This window comes from Ahaetulla prasina, chromosome 12 (genome assembly GCF_028640845.1).
Source record: "Ahaetulla prasina isolate Xishuangbanna chromosome 12, ASM2864084v1, whole genome shotgun sequence".
NCBI lineage: Eukaryota > Metazoa > Chordata > Lepidosauria > Squamata > Colubridae > Ahaetulla > Ahaetulla prasina.
In genome coordinates this window covers 786,795-805,481 of record NC_080550.1, presented here as the reverse complement: position 1 = coordinate 805,481, position 18,687 = coordinate 786,795, and the positions used below count along the sequence as shown (strand labels likewise).

Here is an 18,687-nt window from a genome sequence, read left to right as displayed (position 1 = left end):
CACAGACCTCAAAAGATGTTTTTCCTCTTGTGCGTTTTTAGAAAACATATGGCACTAACAGGCCATTCAATTATTGCAGTTCTCAGTTTTCTGCCAATCTAAGATTACAAGTGTCCCCCCTCCTCTAAAATACAAAATAGTATGGTAATGTCAAAACATCTAAATACATTCTATGTATGCAGTATGAAGCTGATTTAATATTGTAAGCCACCCAGAGTTATCCTGTTATAAGATTGGTAGCCAATACATTTAATACATTAAAGAAATAGTTAAATTAATCTAGCTTCCTCCATCCTAGAAGCCCTTCTTGTGTGGGAGCAATACTACTACAACTACAATGTTGTAGTTCAACAATTGGGGGGTGTCAGAATTTCCCAGGTGGGGAAGCTGCATTTAAACATTACAAGTGACAAGAGGCAAAGAACTGGGGGAGGGGGAGATGACACCTGATTTTGCCGCTAATACTGCTGGCTAACCATCTGCCAAAAGCAGGAGGGGGGGTCAGGGGATCACGTGCACGTGTGCCCACACCCATAATTCAATGTGCCCCCTCACACACATGACCCCTTGCACTCCCCCACTTTTGGCACACAATGGCACGGTTGGCCTGTTTTTCACCCTCCCCAGGCTCCAGAGGCTTTGTAGGAGCCTGGGGAGGGCAAAAAATGGGCCTTCCCCAATTTCCCAGAGGCCCTCTGGAGGCCAGAAACAGCCTGTTTCCTGACTTCCGGTGGGCCCAGAAGGCCCAAAAATCGGCTGGCCAGCACATGCATGCACACTGGAGCTGAGGCAGGGCAATGCTCGCATGCCCACCAATATGGCTCCACGCAGGGGTGAAATGTAAAATTTGCTACTACCGGTTCTGTGGGCGTGGCTTGGTGGGGGGGTAATATGATTGGGTGGGCGTGGCCAACTTTTTTTTTTTACTTTTAAAAGCATTTTTAAAATGCCACTAATCAGTAGGAGGACTTTGTTTATTAACGGCCTCCCGCTCCTCGCTTAAGAAAAACTCTTAATAAGAGCAGCTGAGGGCCCTTGGCTTGGCCTTTGTGGGAACACTTTTGATGGAACCATGTTTAGGTATGTGTTGTTCAGAGTTTGGTTCTGGGATCTTGAAAATCAGTTTTTTTTTAAAGTTTGCACTGAAAAAGAAATGTGTAATTTTCAAATATCTTGAGGACATAACTACAACAAGTATGTAGTAGACAAGCTGGGGGCTTTGAAAGGCTACATTAACTCTTCTGGCCTTGAGTTTAAAAATAACTGGTGTGGCTGCTGCATTTATTTGTGTGTACACACTGCTGTTGCAGTTAACAGACGTTGCACCTTCCTAGCAACAAAATGTAAATCCTGGAAAAGTAAGAGAGTGAAAATGGACTCTGAGAGGGGAGGGGAGATCTCTGAACAAATTATTTGTTTTTTCTATGGGGGAGCAACTCATTATTACTGGGAGCAGCCAGGCGAGAGTTGAGTTTCTGAAGGGTTAGTCTATTTCCCTGCAGGGGTAGAAAATGTGGTTTAGAGTGAGTTTTTCCTGGAATGTGTTTTAAAGAACTAATAGGTCACGATTGGATTGGCCAAGATAGCTGCTCCTTCCCTCCATGGAGTCTATGAAAAAAACAGCCCCCAATTATTTGAGAAGGAAGTGGGGGCAGGTCTTGGCTGCTGGAGGAAACAGGCCCCCAAGGAGGTAAATCCCAGGCCCCCCCTGCAGACTTTCAAATATTGTGGCTACAGGCCCTCCAGGCGGAGCTTGAAATCTAACCTGATGAGCCCCACCCTGGAAGAAGAGTTCTCCCCCCTAGTCTGAGCCGGAAGCCCGGCTTTGGCCCCAGAACCTGTTTTACAAGAAAAAGGCTGGTGCTTCAGAACACATACAGACTGCTTTCTCCCTTCTAACCTTTCCAGGCTAACATGTTTTACGAAAAAGTATCACAAAAATTTCTTCCTTTTAATAAAAGGTGATAGTTTGCAAAGGTGGCACCAGAGATTAAAGTCCAGATACAGTTTCTTCAGTTTTGGTTTAGTGTCAACTGTGAATCCTTCCATGGGGAACTGTGTATGAATGTGCCAGTTGTCTCCTATTCAGTAAAAGGGTGGAATCAACGGGGCGACCTCAGCCGGCAGCTGCAGCCAGCCATGGGACCCCCAAGACAGAAAATTAGGCTTTCCTCCCCTCCCCTCTTAGATATTGCTGTGCCCTTGGGGGTGTGGCAATGTTGGTGGTTTCACTCCCCACCTCCCCTAACTACGCCTGCTTTCCAGTTGCCTCCCACTCCAAAACCAGGCTTACTCAGAAGCAGGTGCCTCTGTGATGCTTACTCCAGAGTAAGTCCGGATGGGAGTGGCGGGGGCAGGTAACAGGCGGTGAGCAGCGCTGCCTCTGTCCCGGCGGCTCTACCCTGCAGGTGCCGGCCAGTTTCTTTCGCCATCCGCCCTGGGTTCCGGACCGTCCGGCAACGGCCGAAGCGGCCGGCGCGCTCCCCGAGACCGCCTCTGCGGCGTTGGGCCTGAGCTGGTCTGGCTCCCTCCGGCGGGCGGTGCGGCAGGCGGCTGGCTCAGCCTTCCTCCCTCCCTCTTAGATATTGCTGTGCCCTTGGGGGTGTGGCAATGTTGGTGGTTTCACTCCCCACCTCCCCTAACTACGCCTGCTTTCCAGTTGCCTCCCACTCCAAAACCAGGCTTACTCAGAAGCAGGTGCCTCTGTGATGCTTACTCCAGAGTAAGTCCGGATGGGAGTGGCGGGGGCAGGTAACAGGCGGTGAGCAGCGCTGCCTCTGTCCCGGCGGCTCTACCCTGCAGGTGCCGGCCAGTTTCTTTCGCCATCCGCCCTGGGTTCCGGACCGTCCGGCAACGGCCGAAGCGGCCGGCGCGCTCCCCGAGACCGCCTCTGCGGCGTTGGGCCTGAGCTGGTCTGGCTCCCTCCGGCGGGCGGTGCGGCAGGCGGCTGGCTCAGCCTTCCTCCCCTCCCCCTGTCGTCTCCTCCCCTTCTCCTCCCCAGGTCGTCCGCCGGCGGCGGCAGCAGCAGCAGGCAGAGCAGCAGGAGCAGCGAGGCCGCCGCCGCCGCCACCGCGATGGAGCCCGGCGCCGGGAGCCACTGATGGAACCGCGGTCATGGCGCGCGCCGGAGCAGCAGCAACAGCAGCCGCCGCCGCCGCCGCCGCCGCAGGGGCCGGGCCGGGGGCCGCGGCGGGCGGGGGCGGCGCGGCGGGGGCCGCGGCGGAGGAGCTGTCCCTAGAGGAGGTGCTGAAGGCCTACGAGCAGCCCGTCAACGAGGAGCAAGCGTGGGCCCTCTGCTTCCAATGCTGCCGCGGGTTGCTTCAACCGGACCCGCCGCTTGCCGAGGAAGGGCAGCGCCGCGGCAAGGGACCGGCCGGACGCCTCCGCGACACCGCCGATCTCCGCCTGCACAAGGACGGCGCCGTCTCAGCCCGCGGCGAGTTCGGCCAGGCCGGTGAGTAGGGAGGGGGCGCGCGGGGAATAGTGCGCCGGGGAGGCCGCTGAGCCCGGGGAAGGAAAGCCCCTCGGGGACCCCAGCGCCGCCGTAGAAAGTCCGGGCTCGTTCACGCAAGGACACTGAAGGGGCCGGCGCTGGGGAATTGTGGCTTGGACGAAGCGGGAAATCACGATCAGCCCCCTCCCCTGCGGGGTCCCTGACGCGGTCCCGAGCTAGAGGGTGGCCTGAATTCAGGGACCCTAAAATCCTGCTCCGACCGCAGGATGGTCTGGCGCATCTAAGATCTTTTGCCCCTCTTTAGTGCTCCCCCCCTGCAGAATTCTCAAGATGGGTTAGGAAATTGTCCCAGTTTGAGTACTTTAGACTTTCCAAAGCAATTCCAGGAGCAGCTGCAGGAAGGCAGAAAGTCGGGGTGACCCAAGCATTGAAAGGACTCACAGGGTGCCGATAGTTTCCCAGCAGGAGGAAGCAGCCTGCGGGGCTCTGTATGATGCGACATCCCAGCGGTGCGGATCGAGGAGCCTTTCTCTGGGGGAGCTTCCGGTTTTCCGGAAAACCACCTCTCTTTCTTTCTCTCGGCAATTCTCCACATTTATCTGCCCCTTTGCCCCAGTGAACTGGGTGGGGTTTAGTTTGCCTTGAGTAATTTATTTATTGTGTGAGCAGAGGTCGGAAGTATCTCTTTCATCTCCTTGCCATGTGTCTTATGTGTGTAATTACACCAAGCAGATGGTTTATGGTGGCCTCAGTCCTGAGGGCTTCCAAAAGGCAAGAGGGGCCTTGCCCTTGAGAAGGGTCTGCTCCAGAGAAGCTCCAGAGAAGTGAAGCAGTGTAATCCCAGAGGAAAAAGTGCGGGCAGGTGGCAAGCCTGGGTCTTGGGTGGCATCCCAGAGTAGGAGGTGACCAAGATTGGATGCTCACAACTGCATCGTTGGGCAGGCAGACAGTAGGTGAGGACAGCCTGTGTCACAGCCACATCCATGATGGGGTCTTTCCAGCCTCTCTGAAAGGCAGCAGGAAAACATCCTCAACAGCATGATCACCATGTTATCTTAGGACTTGGGACAGGAAGGGAGAACTGCTGAGAACATCCTGTGGGGATTGATGGGGCCTTAATGTTACAGAGGGTTTTAATTGCAAAACAGTGTTAAAGCCGGAACACTTTTTCAAGATGAGGATTTATTACTTGGGGAGGAGAGGGGAGGGAGAAAACCTGTCCTTAAATGTGCAATCTTTTTTGAGAAAGGGCCACTCGAGTGGTATAGCATCAATCAGCAGGACCTTTGCATGCAGGCCACTACATTCACATGCCAGAAGAAGGTCACCCATTGAATAACCAGCACAGGTGGGCTTACGTCCTCCTCTTGATGGCATAAACTGAATGGGAGAGTTATGACTGTTGCCTGAACAGGCCTGACTTTTCATAGAGTAGAATCCTAGAGCTGGAAGGGACCATGGAGGTCTTCTAGTCCAACCCCCACACCTAAGGCAGGACTCCAGAGTTTTCCATTCATACAGTCAAGGAAAGAAGGAAGGAAGGAAGGTGTCTCTTCCTTCAGTCGTGTATCCACTTTCCTCTTCCATGACTGCCACCTATTCTTCTTCCTATTGCTAAATTGAGTTTTGCTGCTTAGTTGCCTCGGATTCCTTCCTCTTGGGCTGGTTTAGCCAGTCTTCAGTCCTGCATCTGCCTTTCAGTGCCTCCCTGCTGCCAAGCAAATGCTTTCATTTCATGGTTTTATTTCAGAGTATCAGTCTTGAAGTTAAAAAGCAACAACATCCACGAAAGACAATTGCCGCTTGTCCCTCTGTTCTAATGGCTTATGAACAGCGCAAAGTCAAATGCGAACTACAGTGACGGGCGCACAGCTGGGGTGGCAGAGAAGCCAGCAGTCTTGCTCCTTAGGCGGCTGTTTGCTTCTGCCCTTGTCTGGGATGCAGCTTGTTGTAGGGAGCCTTTACCAGAGAAGCTGCAGCTGCTTCTGATAATATTGACTTAGAAGTGCAGCCCAGCCCGTCATCAGAACTGGTCCAGCCAGTTCTCCACTCTACCAAAGCCCAGCTGATGAGTTATGGCCAAGGCTGGCGCTGAGGGTCACTAACCTGGTGGCTTCCTGGCTGTACATTTGACTCATTCCAGCCCAGAACTCCCTGCCTGCAGGCAGCCTGGATGTCTCCGTGGGGAGAAGCCAAATGGCATCAGTTTGAGGGTTCCACCAGCAGCAGTGAGAGGGGATTTTTGCTGCTGCAGAGAAAGAAGGGCCTCTGTTCCAGGCAAGGCTGCTCCTGGCTCCCCAGCCTGATATCAGGTATTCATGGATCAAAAGCAGGCAGCACATCAGCAGCAGTGGGCAAAGGCACTCAGCTTACAGTTTTGCAAATACTGCTTCATTGCTTGAGGGTTTTTTTTTCTTTTAAATCTGCACAAAAATGTATCTATTTTCTCCAAAGATGTGTGCTTCTCTTTCAGTTTTGCCTATTGCATCGTTTTTGAAAAGCAAATTCTCCCAATTTAATGCACATGTGCATTTTGTACAGCTTTCCTCTTCAGATACTTTTTTGGTAAAATGGATGGTAAGATTCCAGGAACCATGCTGTTACCATTCCAAAGGGTAACTTGGATTAGTTTAAGAATGTGAATCAGACTAGGGAAGAGAAAGTCCAGCGTGCAAAAGCCACCCCACTCCTGTCCCTATGGAGGGCATTTCTCCCAGGTTCTCCAGAGCACGAGCTGTGCAAGATCTTGCTGATGCCACCTGCTCCCCATCCGAGGGCTGGGAAAACAAACTGAAAGGGAATTGCATTGGAGGTGCCAAATATGTCACACCAGTTCAGCAGCTTCTAGAAAGGCCAGCTTTAGGGTAGGGAGTTCCATGGCAGGAAGGAAGGAAGCAGGGCTGAAGCTGCTGCAGAAGAGTCGCAAGGACTGCGCTGCGCCCCCCTCCCCCAGCCTTGGCTCTGTGTGATGTCAGGCAGTAGAAGGGGAGGTAAAATAGCTGGAGTTGGCTCTGCTTACGCTGCTGCTGCATTAAGTGGTTCTTTGCTTTCTCCTAATGGCCTCATTCTCTTTTTTCTTTCTTTCTTTCTTTTTGCCAAACTTCATTTTATTGATTAGAGTTCATGTAATTCTCTCTGGAGAAGGTGACCTCTAGAATCTTCTTTCAGTGTCATTTCTCATCGTCTCCTGGTCCAGAAACGAGACAGCAGTTAGAGAGAAAAGCTGGGTTCTTTTGGAGAGAGAGAAGGGGGAAGAGGTCTCCGTAGGCACAAACACATCTGTTCATTTTGCACTTTTATGTCCCCAAAGAGGAAGCACAGCTGTGAAATGGGGCTGTTGGACATCTTGCCATCTCCCTAGAGAGACGTTTGGGACTTTAAATGGATGATTGATTGGGAAATGGCAGGAAATGGGCGTTCGAACTGGCTGTGTGTACATGCGTGTTCTAAGATGGCTTCCAGACTGGCCTTACATTCACCAGGAAAGTCGCTTTTACCAGCATCTTGCAAGTTCTGTTTTTAGAAATCCTGTACACAAGGAGACACTCTTTTCACAGTACTTTATTTTCTTCTTCCACTTGTAATTCTGGCCTTCTGCATTTTTCTATTCACTTGTGGACAAAGCAACACCTGCATTTGTGACCCCAACATGCCACTTGCCTTAATCTCATCTGCACACACAGGCACACTCGTTTTGTCAAAGCTGGCCTCTGTGCACCAAACCCAACCTAGGGTGAAACATTCCCCATTTAACCAACCAAAGTAAACTCTACCCATTTGCCATCTCTGCCCTTTTACCAAAAGAAGAGATATCATTTCTGGCCTGGCTCTCAGGTCTAGGATGGTCTCAGATACGTAGGTGGGTATATAAATCTGCCTAAGGTTGACAAAGCCTGGTGCTCTTGGGCTCTCTGAGACTGGCATCTTCTAACAGTGTCATCTTCCTTTTGCAGAGCTTCCACTGACCTTGGCACCTGCAGCAGAAGCACAGGTAGGTGGCCGAGTGCCCTATGGAAAGCTCTTCTTCTCTTCTTGCAGGCCTTGGAAACTGGATAAATCTGGTAACCACTTGACAGTCTCTTAAAAAGCTAGTTATTGAACGTCCCTCTTGTCACTTTCACCCTGAAAGCATTGGCAAGTATGGAAAACTTCAGCTTGCGCAGATCAGATGGCCCATTTTGCCACCTCTCCCCAAAGCTGCCAGGGTCTGAGCACCCTGGCACACCCTGCCCTCAGCGCAGCTACTTGGCATTGCTGCTGAGCTCAACCATCCTCTGAAGACACCACACTGGCAGGTTCTCCCTGACCTTGATCTCTGGGAAGAGGTCTTAAGTTTGCCCTGGGCAAGTGTGGATGAGTGTTATTTCATCAGCACTCAAGGCAAACAGGATATCAACCAAGCCGTGTCTTTCCCTCTTCTGCCAATTTGCAGATGGTGCAGTCCCTGGGCTTTGTCATCTACCGAGCCCTCGACTGGGGCCTGGAGGAGAATGAGGAACGTGAGCTGAGCCCCGAACTGGAGCGGCTGATCGACCTGATGACCAATGGGGAGTCCGAGGACAGCGGCAATGGCAGCAGCACTGCAGACGAAGGCTACAGTGGGCAGGAGGAAGAGGAGGAGGCGGTGGCCAAGGGGACCCTGAGTGCGGTCCGCACGTTCAGCCAAGTGATGCAGCTCTGCGCTGCCCGCCTCTCCCAGCCACAGGAGGCCCAGGCTCACTACCAGGCGGTGTGCCGGGCCCTGTTCCTGGAGACAGTGGAGTTGAAGGCTTTTCTGGCCAAGATCCAGGATGCCAAGGAAGTGAGTGGGGCTTGCTTGGGTTGCTGACCATTCCTAAAGTGCTGCCTTTGGGGGGCAAGTGGGCATTAGGCCTCTGCCTGGATATGTGGCTGCCCTGGGGCTGGGCAGCCTTGCATCTCTTTCGGCACCTGTCAAGAAGTTACCTGACTCCCCTGGAAAGAGAGAGCCTCGGCATCTCTACAGCAGCTGCCCAGCTGTTAAAAAGGCTCTTTTGTGTCCCAGATAGCTGCTTGGCTGAGGCCTGTGTGCTGGGCTGCTTGATTTCTGCAGATAACTGCAAATTGGATTGATCTTGTTTAGCGGCATTTCTAAGCCACCCCAGTCCCACAGGACTCTGGATGGAGTACAGACCTCTCAGCAGCAAGGAACAGAGACAAAATAACCAAGATGGTGAAAATGACCCCAGGGAGAAGAGCTGGCCAAGGCCTGGTGGGAGGACTACTGACTTTAATTGGGTACCAAAGGGCAGGGCTGAGAGGCTGGCTGCCCATGCCTCTTGGGAAAGAGCATTTCAGAAAAAGGAGGTAAGGCCCATCCGTGCTCCTCCTCCTAGCTGGGAAGAATTCTCCACAGCCACACACACAGCCCAAGAATTAGATCCAGATGGGCAGATTCAGTCCGCTAAGATCCTTTGGCCTGGGACGTCTGCTGCAAGCGCCAGGGAGATGGGCAGCTCTTGACCTGCCTTCTCTGCTGGCTGCTGCCTAGCTGAGCCAGGGCAATGTGCCATTCAGGCTCTGCAGGTGCTGTAGGAACTCCACCTTCTTGTGGTAGCTGAGCAGCAACATGCCCCATCCTGGCAAGCCCCCCCAGCCCTGTGGTTCCTGCCCTCCCATCTGTAAGAAAGCTGGGGGAGGGGTCTCTGCTGTCTCCCTGCAGTTCTCGCCTCCAGAACTGTGCAGCTGATCAGGGTCCTCCCCCTGCACAGCACGTGCAACTAAGAGCCGGGAGGGGGGAAAGGGAGGCAGCCTCCCCCCACATTTCTTTGCCAGGATGCCTCCATGACACAGATGAGGCTCGGCTCTTCCTACGGAGAGAGGCCTCCTGGAATGGAGGTGGGCTGGGGTGCTGCCTGAGGAAGCCATTCTCTCAGTGGGTTTGTGCTTTGCATCTCTTGGGAGAAACCCTGAGTAGCTAATGAGAGGTGATAATTAGGGACTCTCCAGCCCAACCCTCTCCAGGGAGACGCCTGTTTTCCTGTGGAAAAGAGTTCATGGAGAAGTCATTTCTACACACCCACTCCTGAAATAGTCACTCGGGGGGGGATTCTATTCTGAAACCTCATAGTGGAAGTGAGAAAGATCGAGGCACAGAAAGAGTGATAAACATTAGAGATGGAAGTGTAGCACTGGTGCCCTCGGCTCCACCTCTCTTTGCAAGGAGACCATGAAGGGAGTTCCAGAAGAGCATCGGCCAATCACCTCCTGGTGAGAAATTGAATGCATCCACACGTACATTGTCCGGCTTTTCCCAGACCGGTGTGTGAACTGGAAGGCCAGCAGGCCAGATTCAAGGATGCAACTACATTAAGCAATTTCAAACTGTAACTCAAGCTATTCACGGAGGAAAGGCGGGAGTCAACCTGCCACCTTCTTCTCCCACCTGGGCATCCTGAGGGCTGACAGCCACCTGTGTTTCGATAGCTGTGGCTTGTTCTTAAAAGAGCTGCTCTGCTCTTGACCTGCCCTTTGCTTCTAGTCCCTTGTGTGGAGTATTACAGCTCCTAGACAGGCTCCCATTTGGAGAAGTTGTGCCGTCTCCCCCACCATGCTAACTGGTTCTTCTCCCACTTGCTTGTTTGCGAGGAAGACCAAGCTGAATAAGGACTTAACCCCTCCCCCGCAGCAGCCCAAAGTAAGCTTTGGGTGTCCCTTCCCTGCCCTTTCCAGTTCATCCCAGTCCAATCCGTAAGTTCTATGCCGCCATGAATGCAATGGAAATGGGAAAGGCTAAGCTGCTTCTGGCTCTTGGGTGTGCAGATGCTGGTGAAACTGAAGGATGAGGAGCTGAGGGACCGATCGGCAGCAGAGCTGGACAACCTGAAGAACACGGACTGGGTACGGAGCAGGCTGGGGAAAGGAGAGGAGAGTTGGTGGTGGGCTTTAATTACAAAGTTCTCTGGGTGGGGCCTTGAGAACAGTCTCCCAGGGCTGCCCAAAGCGAGACCTTCCCAGTACGTGGGAGATGGTCTGCTTTGTTCCACGGGTGAAGCACCGCTTGCCTCAGAGAAAGCTCGGAAGGAGGATTGGCTTCTCGGAGCAGGCGTCCCCAGCGTCTTTTGGGAGAAACCGACCCTGGTGGCATTGTTGGCTTGTGACTTGCAGGCTCGGCTCTGGGTCCAGCTCATGCGAGAACTACGGAACGGCGTGAAGCTCAAGAAGGTCCAGCAGAAACAATTTGACCCCTTGCCTACAGAGTATCAGCTGACACCTTTTGAGATGCTGATGCAGGACATCAGAGCCCGCAACTATAAGCTCCGCAAGGTCATGGTGAGAGGAACGGGGATCGTCCCCGCTCTCTCTGGGGTCACCAAGCAACCTGTGCCGCTTGGCCACTCTCTGGGGCCTTCCGGTTCATGTGGGTCTGGCCCTAGAGCAGAGCAGGAGGTTCCACTTAAAATGGGGTGTCAGCAACTCTTCCCCCTGGACTTTATAGAAGCCACCTCAAAGGCAGACAAGATGGACGGGACTTTGAAAAGAAGCAGAAATTGCCACCTGTCCCGGGTAACTAGAGGCTCCTGGAAAACAGGAGCAGCTGTGGCTAATCCTTCTGTATGGATCTCTGTCAGGTGGATGGAGACATTCCGCCCAAGGTGAAGAAGGATGCCCATGAACTCATTTTGGATTTCATACGATCCCGTCCGCCTCTGAGACAGGTCAGCCCAGCTTCGGCTTCTCTGTACTTTACTGGGGTGGGGATGGAAAGGGCCTTTAGTTGGACTTTGGGGGTTGCACTAACAATCACCTTAATTGCTTTTACCACTTCTGAAATGCCATCATTTATTTGAGACTGTCATTTGCCCAATAGGAAATGATTTTTGGGGGAAAAGATGCTGGGGCTGCATTCTGGATTGGACAAGGGGTGTTCTGGCCAGCCAGAGCTGCGCTGGTTGCAATCTCAAGGGCAGCAGCTGGCCAGGGTGCTTTGCTCCGCTTCCCTACAAGTGAACGTTACAAATGATGCAGTCCAGTAGACTTGCTAGCTTGATTTACCGTCATTTGATAACCTCTTGAAAGCCGCAGATTGGGGACCTATTTTGGTGGCCTTAAGGTGCCCTTTCAGCTCCAGAGTTGGAAGAGCAGCAACCAGTGGAACGTGGCTCTCTGGCTTCCCAACCTTATTGCAGGCTTCAGAGCGCAGGTTGCGCCCCCTGCCCCAGCAGCAGAGGACCCTCCATGAGAAGATCTTGGAGGAGATCAAGCAGGAACGGAAGCTGCGGCCTGTGGGATTGCAGGACCAGGACCAGAGAGGTGTGTCTGTCCTTAAAAAGGGGGAGGGGTGTCCTGGAAGCTAGAGAATATCCGTTTGCAAAGGCCGGAGAGAAACTGCGGGTCTTGGCGGAAACTCCCAAATCTCAGTCTACTCCCGCAGACATCGCAAGATGCTCCAGACTGAGAATGCACTTCCACATCATCACCAAAATTGGAGACTGAAACAGGAGGGAAGAGAGTTTGGGTGTCCCATCCTTCAGCCCTGTAGCTCTGACCCACATTGACATTTGGATGGGCACCACGGTCCAGTGCCAGGCTGGGGAAAGCTGGGCTATTCTAAATGCCACTTGTTAGAAGGGAGGCCGGGTTGGAGTTTCCTATGAAGATAGCACAGAAGATAGCTGGTGCCACACCGTGCCCTCTCCTCTTGTCCTGCCAGGGTTTGGTTCCTTGCCCTGCCTGGTGAATGCCTGCTCCAGCAACCTGAAATCGACCTCTTGCATCAACCTCTCCGTTTCAGAGTCCGGTGCCCCACCTCAGCGCCAGAGGCCGAGGGTCCTGCTGAAGGCACCCACGCTGGCAGAGATGGAAGAGATGTTTGTTTCGGAAGTAAGAGCTGGGCCTTGTCTCCTGCTTTCTGAGCAAGAAGAGCTCCTTGGCCGGCTGGAACGGGCACAGTCCAGTCCTGTTGGCCTCCTCTTCTTCTCCTTCCTTTGCCCCAAGCCTCCTGCTCTGGCAACCTCTGCCACCCTCTAGGGCCATTGGCACCATGCGCCCAAGGGCCTCTTTCTTGTGTGTTCCTTCTCCTTGAGGGCAGAAATGCTGTCCTGCTCTGACCTCAGGGGCTGTGCCTGGGGAGGGGGTCTGAGTGCTGGCATTTCTGCAGGAGTGCCGAGTGTTCCCTTTTCTGCAGGAAGAAGACTCTCCCTGCTCAGAGGCGGTTCAGGAGCTGGGCCCCCCGATGCCCCTGAAGCGGGACCGCTCTTTCTCTGAGCAAGACTTGGCCCATTTTCGGGATGAAAGTGAGGGCAGTGAGCCTCACCTGGAGTACTTAAGACCCAGCCTGTCAGACTCGAGGCCTCGCTCAGGTACCATGTCCTCTGCGTGGGCCAGCATGGAAAACATGGGCAAGTGAACCTCTTTTTGTGACCTAACCCCACTCTGGGATGCCATTCTCTCTGTGTCCCCTCCTTTCACAGCGGACGCGCTGAAGTCCAACTGCCTGAGGGCCACTGCAAATCCAGAGAGACAGAGCTTGGGAAGATGTCGGGGTGGGGTGGGGGGGGTGGGAAGAGACTTTTTACCAGCTCTGCTTGGGTGTGAATGGGTTCCTCTCCTGCACAAAGCAGCTGGGAGGGCAACGGGTGCTGAAGGAGTTTTCCATTTGTGAATGCTGGCTGGGTGTGGCTGCTATTGATTTTCTGATTTGCCTCTTGCTTCAGCTACACACCCCTTGTGTCTTCATGGGAAGCAGGAGGGCCTCTTCTCCCTGCTGGGCAGATTCTGACTTGCTGGTTCCCTTCTGTTCTCCTTCAGGTTCGGTTCCGGCTCGCTATCACCCCCGGGTCAGTTCGTGTCCTCGTAAACAAGACATCCTCAGTTCTGTGGAGGAGAATTTGGAGGCCAGCTCTGTTCCGGTCACAGACGCCAGTTTGAAATATTTGTGGCTGGTAAGCATCTTCGGTGGTGTGGGTTTTCACACACACTTTGCGGCATGTCCTCTGATAAGTGAGGCTGGCTGGGCCGCTCCAAGCCTAGTCCTTGTCCCAGGAACACGGCCCAGAGGGGATTGAGTCCGGAAATTTTATTTATTTATTTATTTATTTTATTAAATTTTTATACCGCCCTTCTCCCGAAGGACTCAGGGCGGTGTAATGGTAATATGGAAAAATTTTAATGGGAGGATTGTGAGCGCAATGGCTCCAATTCCACCTGTCTTTCTGGAGTTAGAACCTGAGCTTGTGGAATGTCTTCCTTTGGGCAATTTGACGTTTTGCTATTTGGGGCCAATTCTGCATGGATCTGTGTGCTTTGTTTTTTTTCCAAATGGAAGCCAGCCTTTCTCTGTATCTTGTGAGATCGTGGATAGCCACGATCGTGGATTGCCTGGCTGTTGAAATCTGACTGGCTGAGGAAGGGGATGTAGTGTAAGGGCTGGTGTTTCTACTGGAGCCCTAACTGCTGTAGACCTGAACTGCCCTCTCTGGCTGGGCAGCTGGCCGGCTGAGGGCAGCTCTGATCCCATACTCTGCCCCACACAGCAGGAGTTCAGCCACCCGGTAGAAAGCCTGGCACTGACGGTGGAAGAAATGATCAACGTGCGCCGGGTGCTGGTGAAGGCAGAGATGGAGAAGTTTCTTCAGAGCAAGGAGCTCTACACCAGCCTGAAGAAAGGGAAAGTGAGGCCAGAGGGGCTCCTGGGGCTGCAGTGGGGGGGGGGAGGGTGCTCCCCCTGGCAAGCTGTTGCTGACTGTCTCTCCTCTGGCTCAGAGCTGCTGCTGCTGCCGAACCAAGTTTACGCTCTTCTCCTGGCCCCCGACCTGCCTCTTCTGCAAGAGGTGAGTAAGCAGACGCCCGGCTGGGGAGACCGTGGGATGAATGAGGCTCCCAGCTGAGCCTTTTCTGTCCTCCGTTGCTTTTAGGTCTGTCTGCAGCTCCTGCAGCCTGAAGGTAAGGGCTTTCCCCGACAGCCGAGGCAAAATCCCCCTGGGGAGGTCTTCTGGGGAACTGGGTGGAGCAGCCCAGCCCTCCGCTGAGTCCCTCCTGCTTGCCCCTTCTAGATCAAGATGCCCTCGAAGAAGCTTGCCCACATCCCAGTCTACGCCCTGGGCTTCGAGACGCTGCATGGCTCTCTGGGAGCCAAGGGGCCCCCAGCCCGCCGGCAGGAGACTTTCCAGTAGGTGGCGCTTCTTTTTCTTCTTCCCCTTCTGTTTCCTGCTATGCTGTTCAGGATGTGCAGATCAGCAGCAAGAGTCCGGAGGCTGAGATTGGCAGACCGAGACCTTTTCTGGTCCAGTCATCTTGGGCAGCTGTCGCTCACTCAATTTCCAGACAGGTTGAGAGGTCAGCCAACAGAACTTCAAACCAATCAAGTCAGCTGAAGGGGAATTCTGGGGGCTGCAGTCCAGCATAGGGTTAAGGAAGGTGCTTGCAGGTAGAGGGCCTCAAGTCTCTGCAGTCTGAGGTTTGAACCACAGCCAGATAGGTTCGCAAACTACGATCGCTGCATTTGCCCAAACATATTAAGACGCTAACCAACCATAGTTTAATGTGGCCTCAACTGCAGATCTGTTCCTCATATCTTTTTCATTCATGGATAAGAGATTATTTGGTTGAGAAATGGAAGGGATCCAAAGTCCGTGAAAGATCTCCTGGCCTATGGGTGTAGCTCTTGCAACCCCTTCAAGTCGCTGAAGGTTTTGCAGCGGGCCAGGGATGATAGCTTAACAATTGTACGATGCTCAAGATTCAGGCGGGAATAACAGTCAGGCGGGACATTCATGGGACAGCCTTAAACTTAAACTTAAACAAATTTAAACTTAAACAGATTAAAGCTTAAAACAGTTTAAGGCTGTCCCATAAAGGATTGTCCTTTATGGGTCAGCCTTAAACCATTCAGGCATGGTTTAAGCAAGCCGTGTATCTCAGGGTGTTTATCAGCAGATTACCCAGGGTGCTTCCTGATACAAGCCATGGACCTTTGAGCCAAGCAAAGCCTGTCAGCTGAGGTTGCTCCTGCCCTGCCCTTGGGGCAGAGGGGCGGGGGGAGCATCAGGCATAGCTGCCCCAGAGCAAGGACCCCAGTCAAGAGCACCCCATTTTTGCCTTCCAGCTCCCTGCAGGGCACCCACTGGCGCAGCGTGGAGGAAGAGTTCCCCTGCATCTATGCCCATGGGTCAGTGCTCAAGGACGTTTGCCATGACTGCTCTGGCTTCGTCACGGACGTTGTCAGCTCCAGTCGCAAAAGCATGGACATTCTCAACACCAAGCCGGGCAGGAGCCGCAAAACCCAGTCCCTGTACATCTCGTCCAGCTAGAGGCACCTGGGACATCGCCTCAACGTGCTGCCCCCCGCACCAGCTCCAGCATCCAATCTTCGAAGGCCAGGCAGCCACAAGACACTGGCAGAGGAAACGCAGCTTTGGTGTCTGCTGGCTCCCATCTTCCTTATCCAGCCCACCCCATCTTCCAAGGACATCTGCCTGCTGCTTATGTATATATATATATACACACACACACCACACACCCTTATAGATACTCTATATTTATACAGCTGATAAGTTGCTTTAGCTGACCAGCATGTCAACCCCCTTCATTGGCAAACGAGAACTTTGTTGAAACCACCCAACCTGGAGGTCAGCCAGAGGGAGCCTGGGCACCAGGGGTCCGGCTGCGCTGGCAGGCAGGAAGGCGGCCTGCCAGGCCAAGCCCTGCTTCTTTCCCCACAGGGCCTCCTCTGGAGAAGCTCTATACCCCTCGCTGATGTCTCCAAAGGAAATGTCCTTCCGGCCTTGGGCTTTCTTGCAAAGCGGGCTCTTTGACAGCCGTGTGCCTGCTGCTGAACGCACCTCCTGGAGCTGCTGGCTGCTCCTTGTCATTTCTGTGGCTCTTGCTTGTCATATTTCTCTCGATTAAGGAACGAGGTGGGTTTCCCGCCAAGACTATAAAAAAGGGTGACATCTTCCTCTAATTTTCCCCCTACAGATTCAGGAGTGTGTCTTACTTGTACAGCCAATAATAAAATACCTAATTTTGTAAGAATTTAGAGATAAAGAGCAACTGTTCCCAGCTACTGAGAGCCATTGGCATAGTGAGGACAGCCAATTGCATGGAGGGTGCCAGGATCTTTGTGGAGGTGGAGGAGGCTTGGACTGGCCATGTCTGTTTAGGAAGAAATCCTGGTTCCTGTGTAAACAGGGCCATATTTACACACTGCACTAAGCTATGTAAACTGCAAACTAAACTGGCTACTTGGGTAGCGATTTAGCTTGTGGTGGATATTTTACAGCTTATTTAACAACCCAATTTGTGGGTGTCCTGCATGAGTTTGCAAGAAAGTTGGTTTCTGCCTTTTACTCTTGAAATGAAGAGTAGAAGCCTGGAAGGGGGGAGGGGCTCTGTCAAAGACCCCTTCCTCCTGGGAGTGGAGCAACTTCCAGCTGGAGCCACCATCTCTGCCAGACCAAATCCCAGCATCTTGGGTAACTCTGGCCCCATGCCAGGGAATGAAGTGGGGGTTCTGCAGCTGCTGGAGAATGAGTAGCCATACTTAGGGCAGCTGCAGGCTGGCCTGGTTAATCTGACTTAGTAGCTCTTTCTGGGAACCTGCCAGCCCTAGGAAGTCTGCCAGAAGAATTTAAAAATTGGGTAATGATCCCAAATGCTGAACTGGCATGTTGGTGGGGTGGGGGGAGGCATAATCAACCTAAATGGGGAAAGACACCCTCCTTTTCTCCAGGTTTTTATTCCACCTTCCTCTTAATCCCTCTCTCCTGCCTCATTGGCGGCCCACTTTATCCAAACCTGCCTTCAGTATTTATGGAACCTCCATCCCTCCTATTTGTGTTTCCCAGCTGCACAAGAATAAGATCTGAGCCCCGCTCTTCCTTCTGAGCTTTATGTAATTCTGATAGGGCTTTTTGGACCGGAACTCCGCTGAGTTTGCAAGGTGGGCCTTTGGTGCAGGAAAGCCTATGCCACAGGGCCTCAGCCTTTTATGGTCTTGGAGCACAACGAAGAATGCCTCAATATCACTCTGATCTTCTCCTTCATGTTCAGGCCTTAGGTTGGTCTGCTGTGCTCTTATTTTCTCAAATGAAAGGACTCGCCAATGCCCTTTGCGAAGAGCCTCCAAACTTGTTTCTGCATGCTATCATCCCCTTCCTTGCTCCCCTCCTACATGGTAGCCTGTTTTGGAAGAAGCCTCCATCTTGTGCCAGTTTTGTGCCTAGCATCATGGGGCTCAACTGAGTTGAGAGCCATTTTGGCATCGTTAAGGTGCTGACCTAGAATCAGGGATCCGAGTTCTTCATGTCTTAGTCATGAAAGTCAGCTGGGTGACTGTGAGCCAGTCACTCAACCCAGCCCACCCCACAGGGTTGTGAGGAAAAGGGGAGGTAGGAGTATTAAGTTATGTTTGCTGCCTTGCGTTATATATAAAAAAGGGGGACTAGAAATCTAATAATTCAACATGCCGAGTTTTGCAAAGCACACATGTCCATGGCTAATATGGCATGGGGGTGATTCATGCCAGAAATGCACACCTGTGCGCAGGTGGATGCACAAATAACTTGCATATAACCAACAGTGGCTGTGTGCAGTGTACCTAAAGAGTACATAATCAAGAAGTTGCCTAGAACTAAGAACGTGGTCAGAAAGCAAAGCTCAGATGTGGAAGGGAGGTTCAGGAAGATGGTTGAAGACCGAGAGGGAGATTTCAAGAGTAGAAGAGGAAGGTCAGGACTTAGCCGGTGTTCTAGGGGTCCCCCTCCTCCTGTCCTCTATGGCAATCTGCTTGCTTGACATTTGACAAGACCTTCATGTGCCACATTGATCCACTCACTCTACTTTGAAGTAACTACTTGCTGTGACAAAGCGGGCTTCCTGTCCCTTTATCAGTCCTCCGTGCACTCGTCCTCCTCTGCCAATGTTTTATATGAAGCGTGTACTTTAAAGAAGTGTAAATAAAATTTAAAGTGAAACAGACCTAGTAACGTTCCTCTGTAAATCCTGCTCCCGAGGCAGGAACAATTTCCCTTCTCAGCAGCAGTCATCTGAAGGGAAGACTCATCAAGCAGAGGGGGAATTTGAGGCTGATAAAAATGCTTCCTAAAACTCCAGACGGAAGACCTTATTGGTATCTGTTTAGAGTAGAGCTCCGGTTTTTGCCCTCTGCCCACTTATTTTACTCTCCTGGCACAGATGCAATGCAGGCTGCAAGGTTAATCCAAAGAAATGGCTAAAGGAGCTGTGGAAGATGTGCTTGCTTATTCCAGGGCTCC

The 18,687-nt window shown here is 52.5% G+C and overlaps 1 protein-coding gene across 4 annotated transcripts; it reads left to right on the top strand.

The window, feature by feature from the left end:
• The first annotated feature begins 2,714 nt into the window (after nucleotides 1-2,714).
• On the top strand, nucleotides 2,715-18,380 carry SPIRE2 (spire type actin nucleation factor 2). Of its 4 annotated transcripts, none has more exons than XM_058155494.1 (15): nucleotides 2,715-3,454; nucleotides 7,408-7,445; nucleotides 7,887-8,255; nucleotides 10,235-10,312; nucleotides 10,580-10,744; nucleotides 11,044-11,130; nucleotides 11,602-11,725; nucleotides 12,126-12,295; nucleotides 12,600-12,813; nucleotides 13,223-13,356; nucleotides 13,951-14,085; nucleotides 14,177-14,244; nucleotides 14,329-14,356; nucleotides 14,467-14,582; nucleotides 15,519-18,380. In XM_058155494.1, the coding sequence occupies exons 1-15, from the start codon at nucleotides 3,115-3,117 to the stop codon at nucleotides 15,721-15,723; spliced, it is 2,271 nt and encodes a 756-aa protein (XP_058011477.1). In that variant the 5' UTR covers nucleotides 2,715-3,114; the 3' UTR covers nucleotides 15,724-18,380. The 4 variants fall into 4 exon arrangements, with proteins under 4 accessions (XP_058011477.1, XP_058011480.1, XP_058011476.1 ...); XM_058155497.1 differs by having other exon boundaries at nucleotides 2,716-3,454; nucleotides 12,207-12,295; nucleotides 13,948-14,085; XM_058155493.1 differs by having other exon boundaries at nucleotides 2,716-3,454; nucleotides 13,948-14,085.
• Nucleotides 18,381-18,687: the final 307 nt, after the last annotated feature.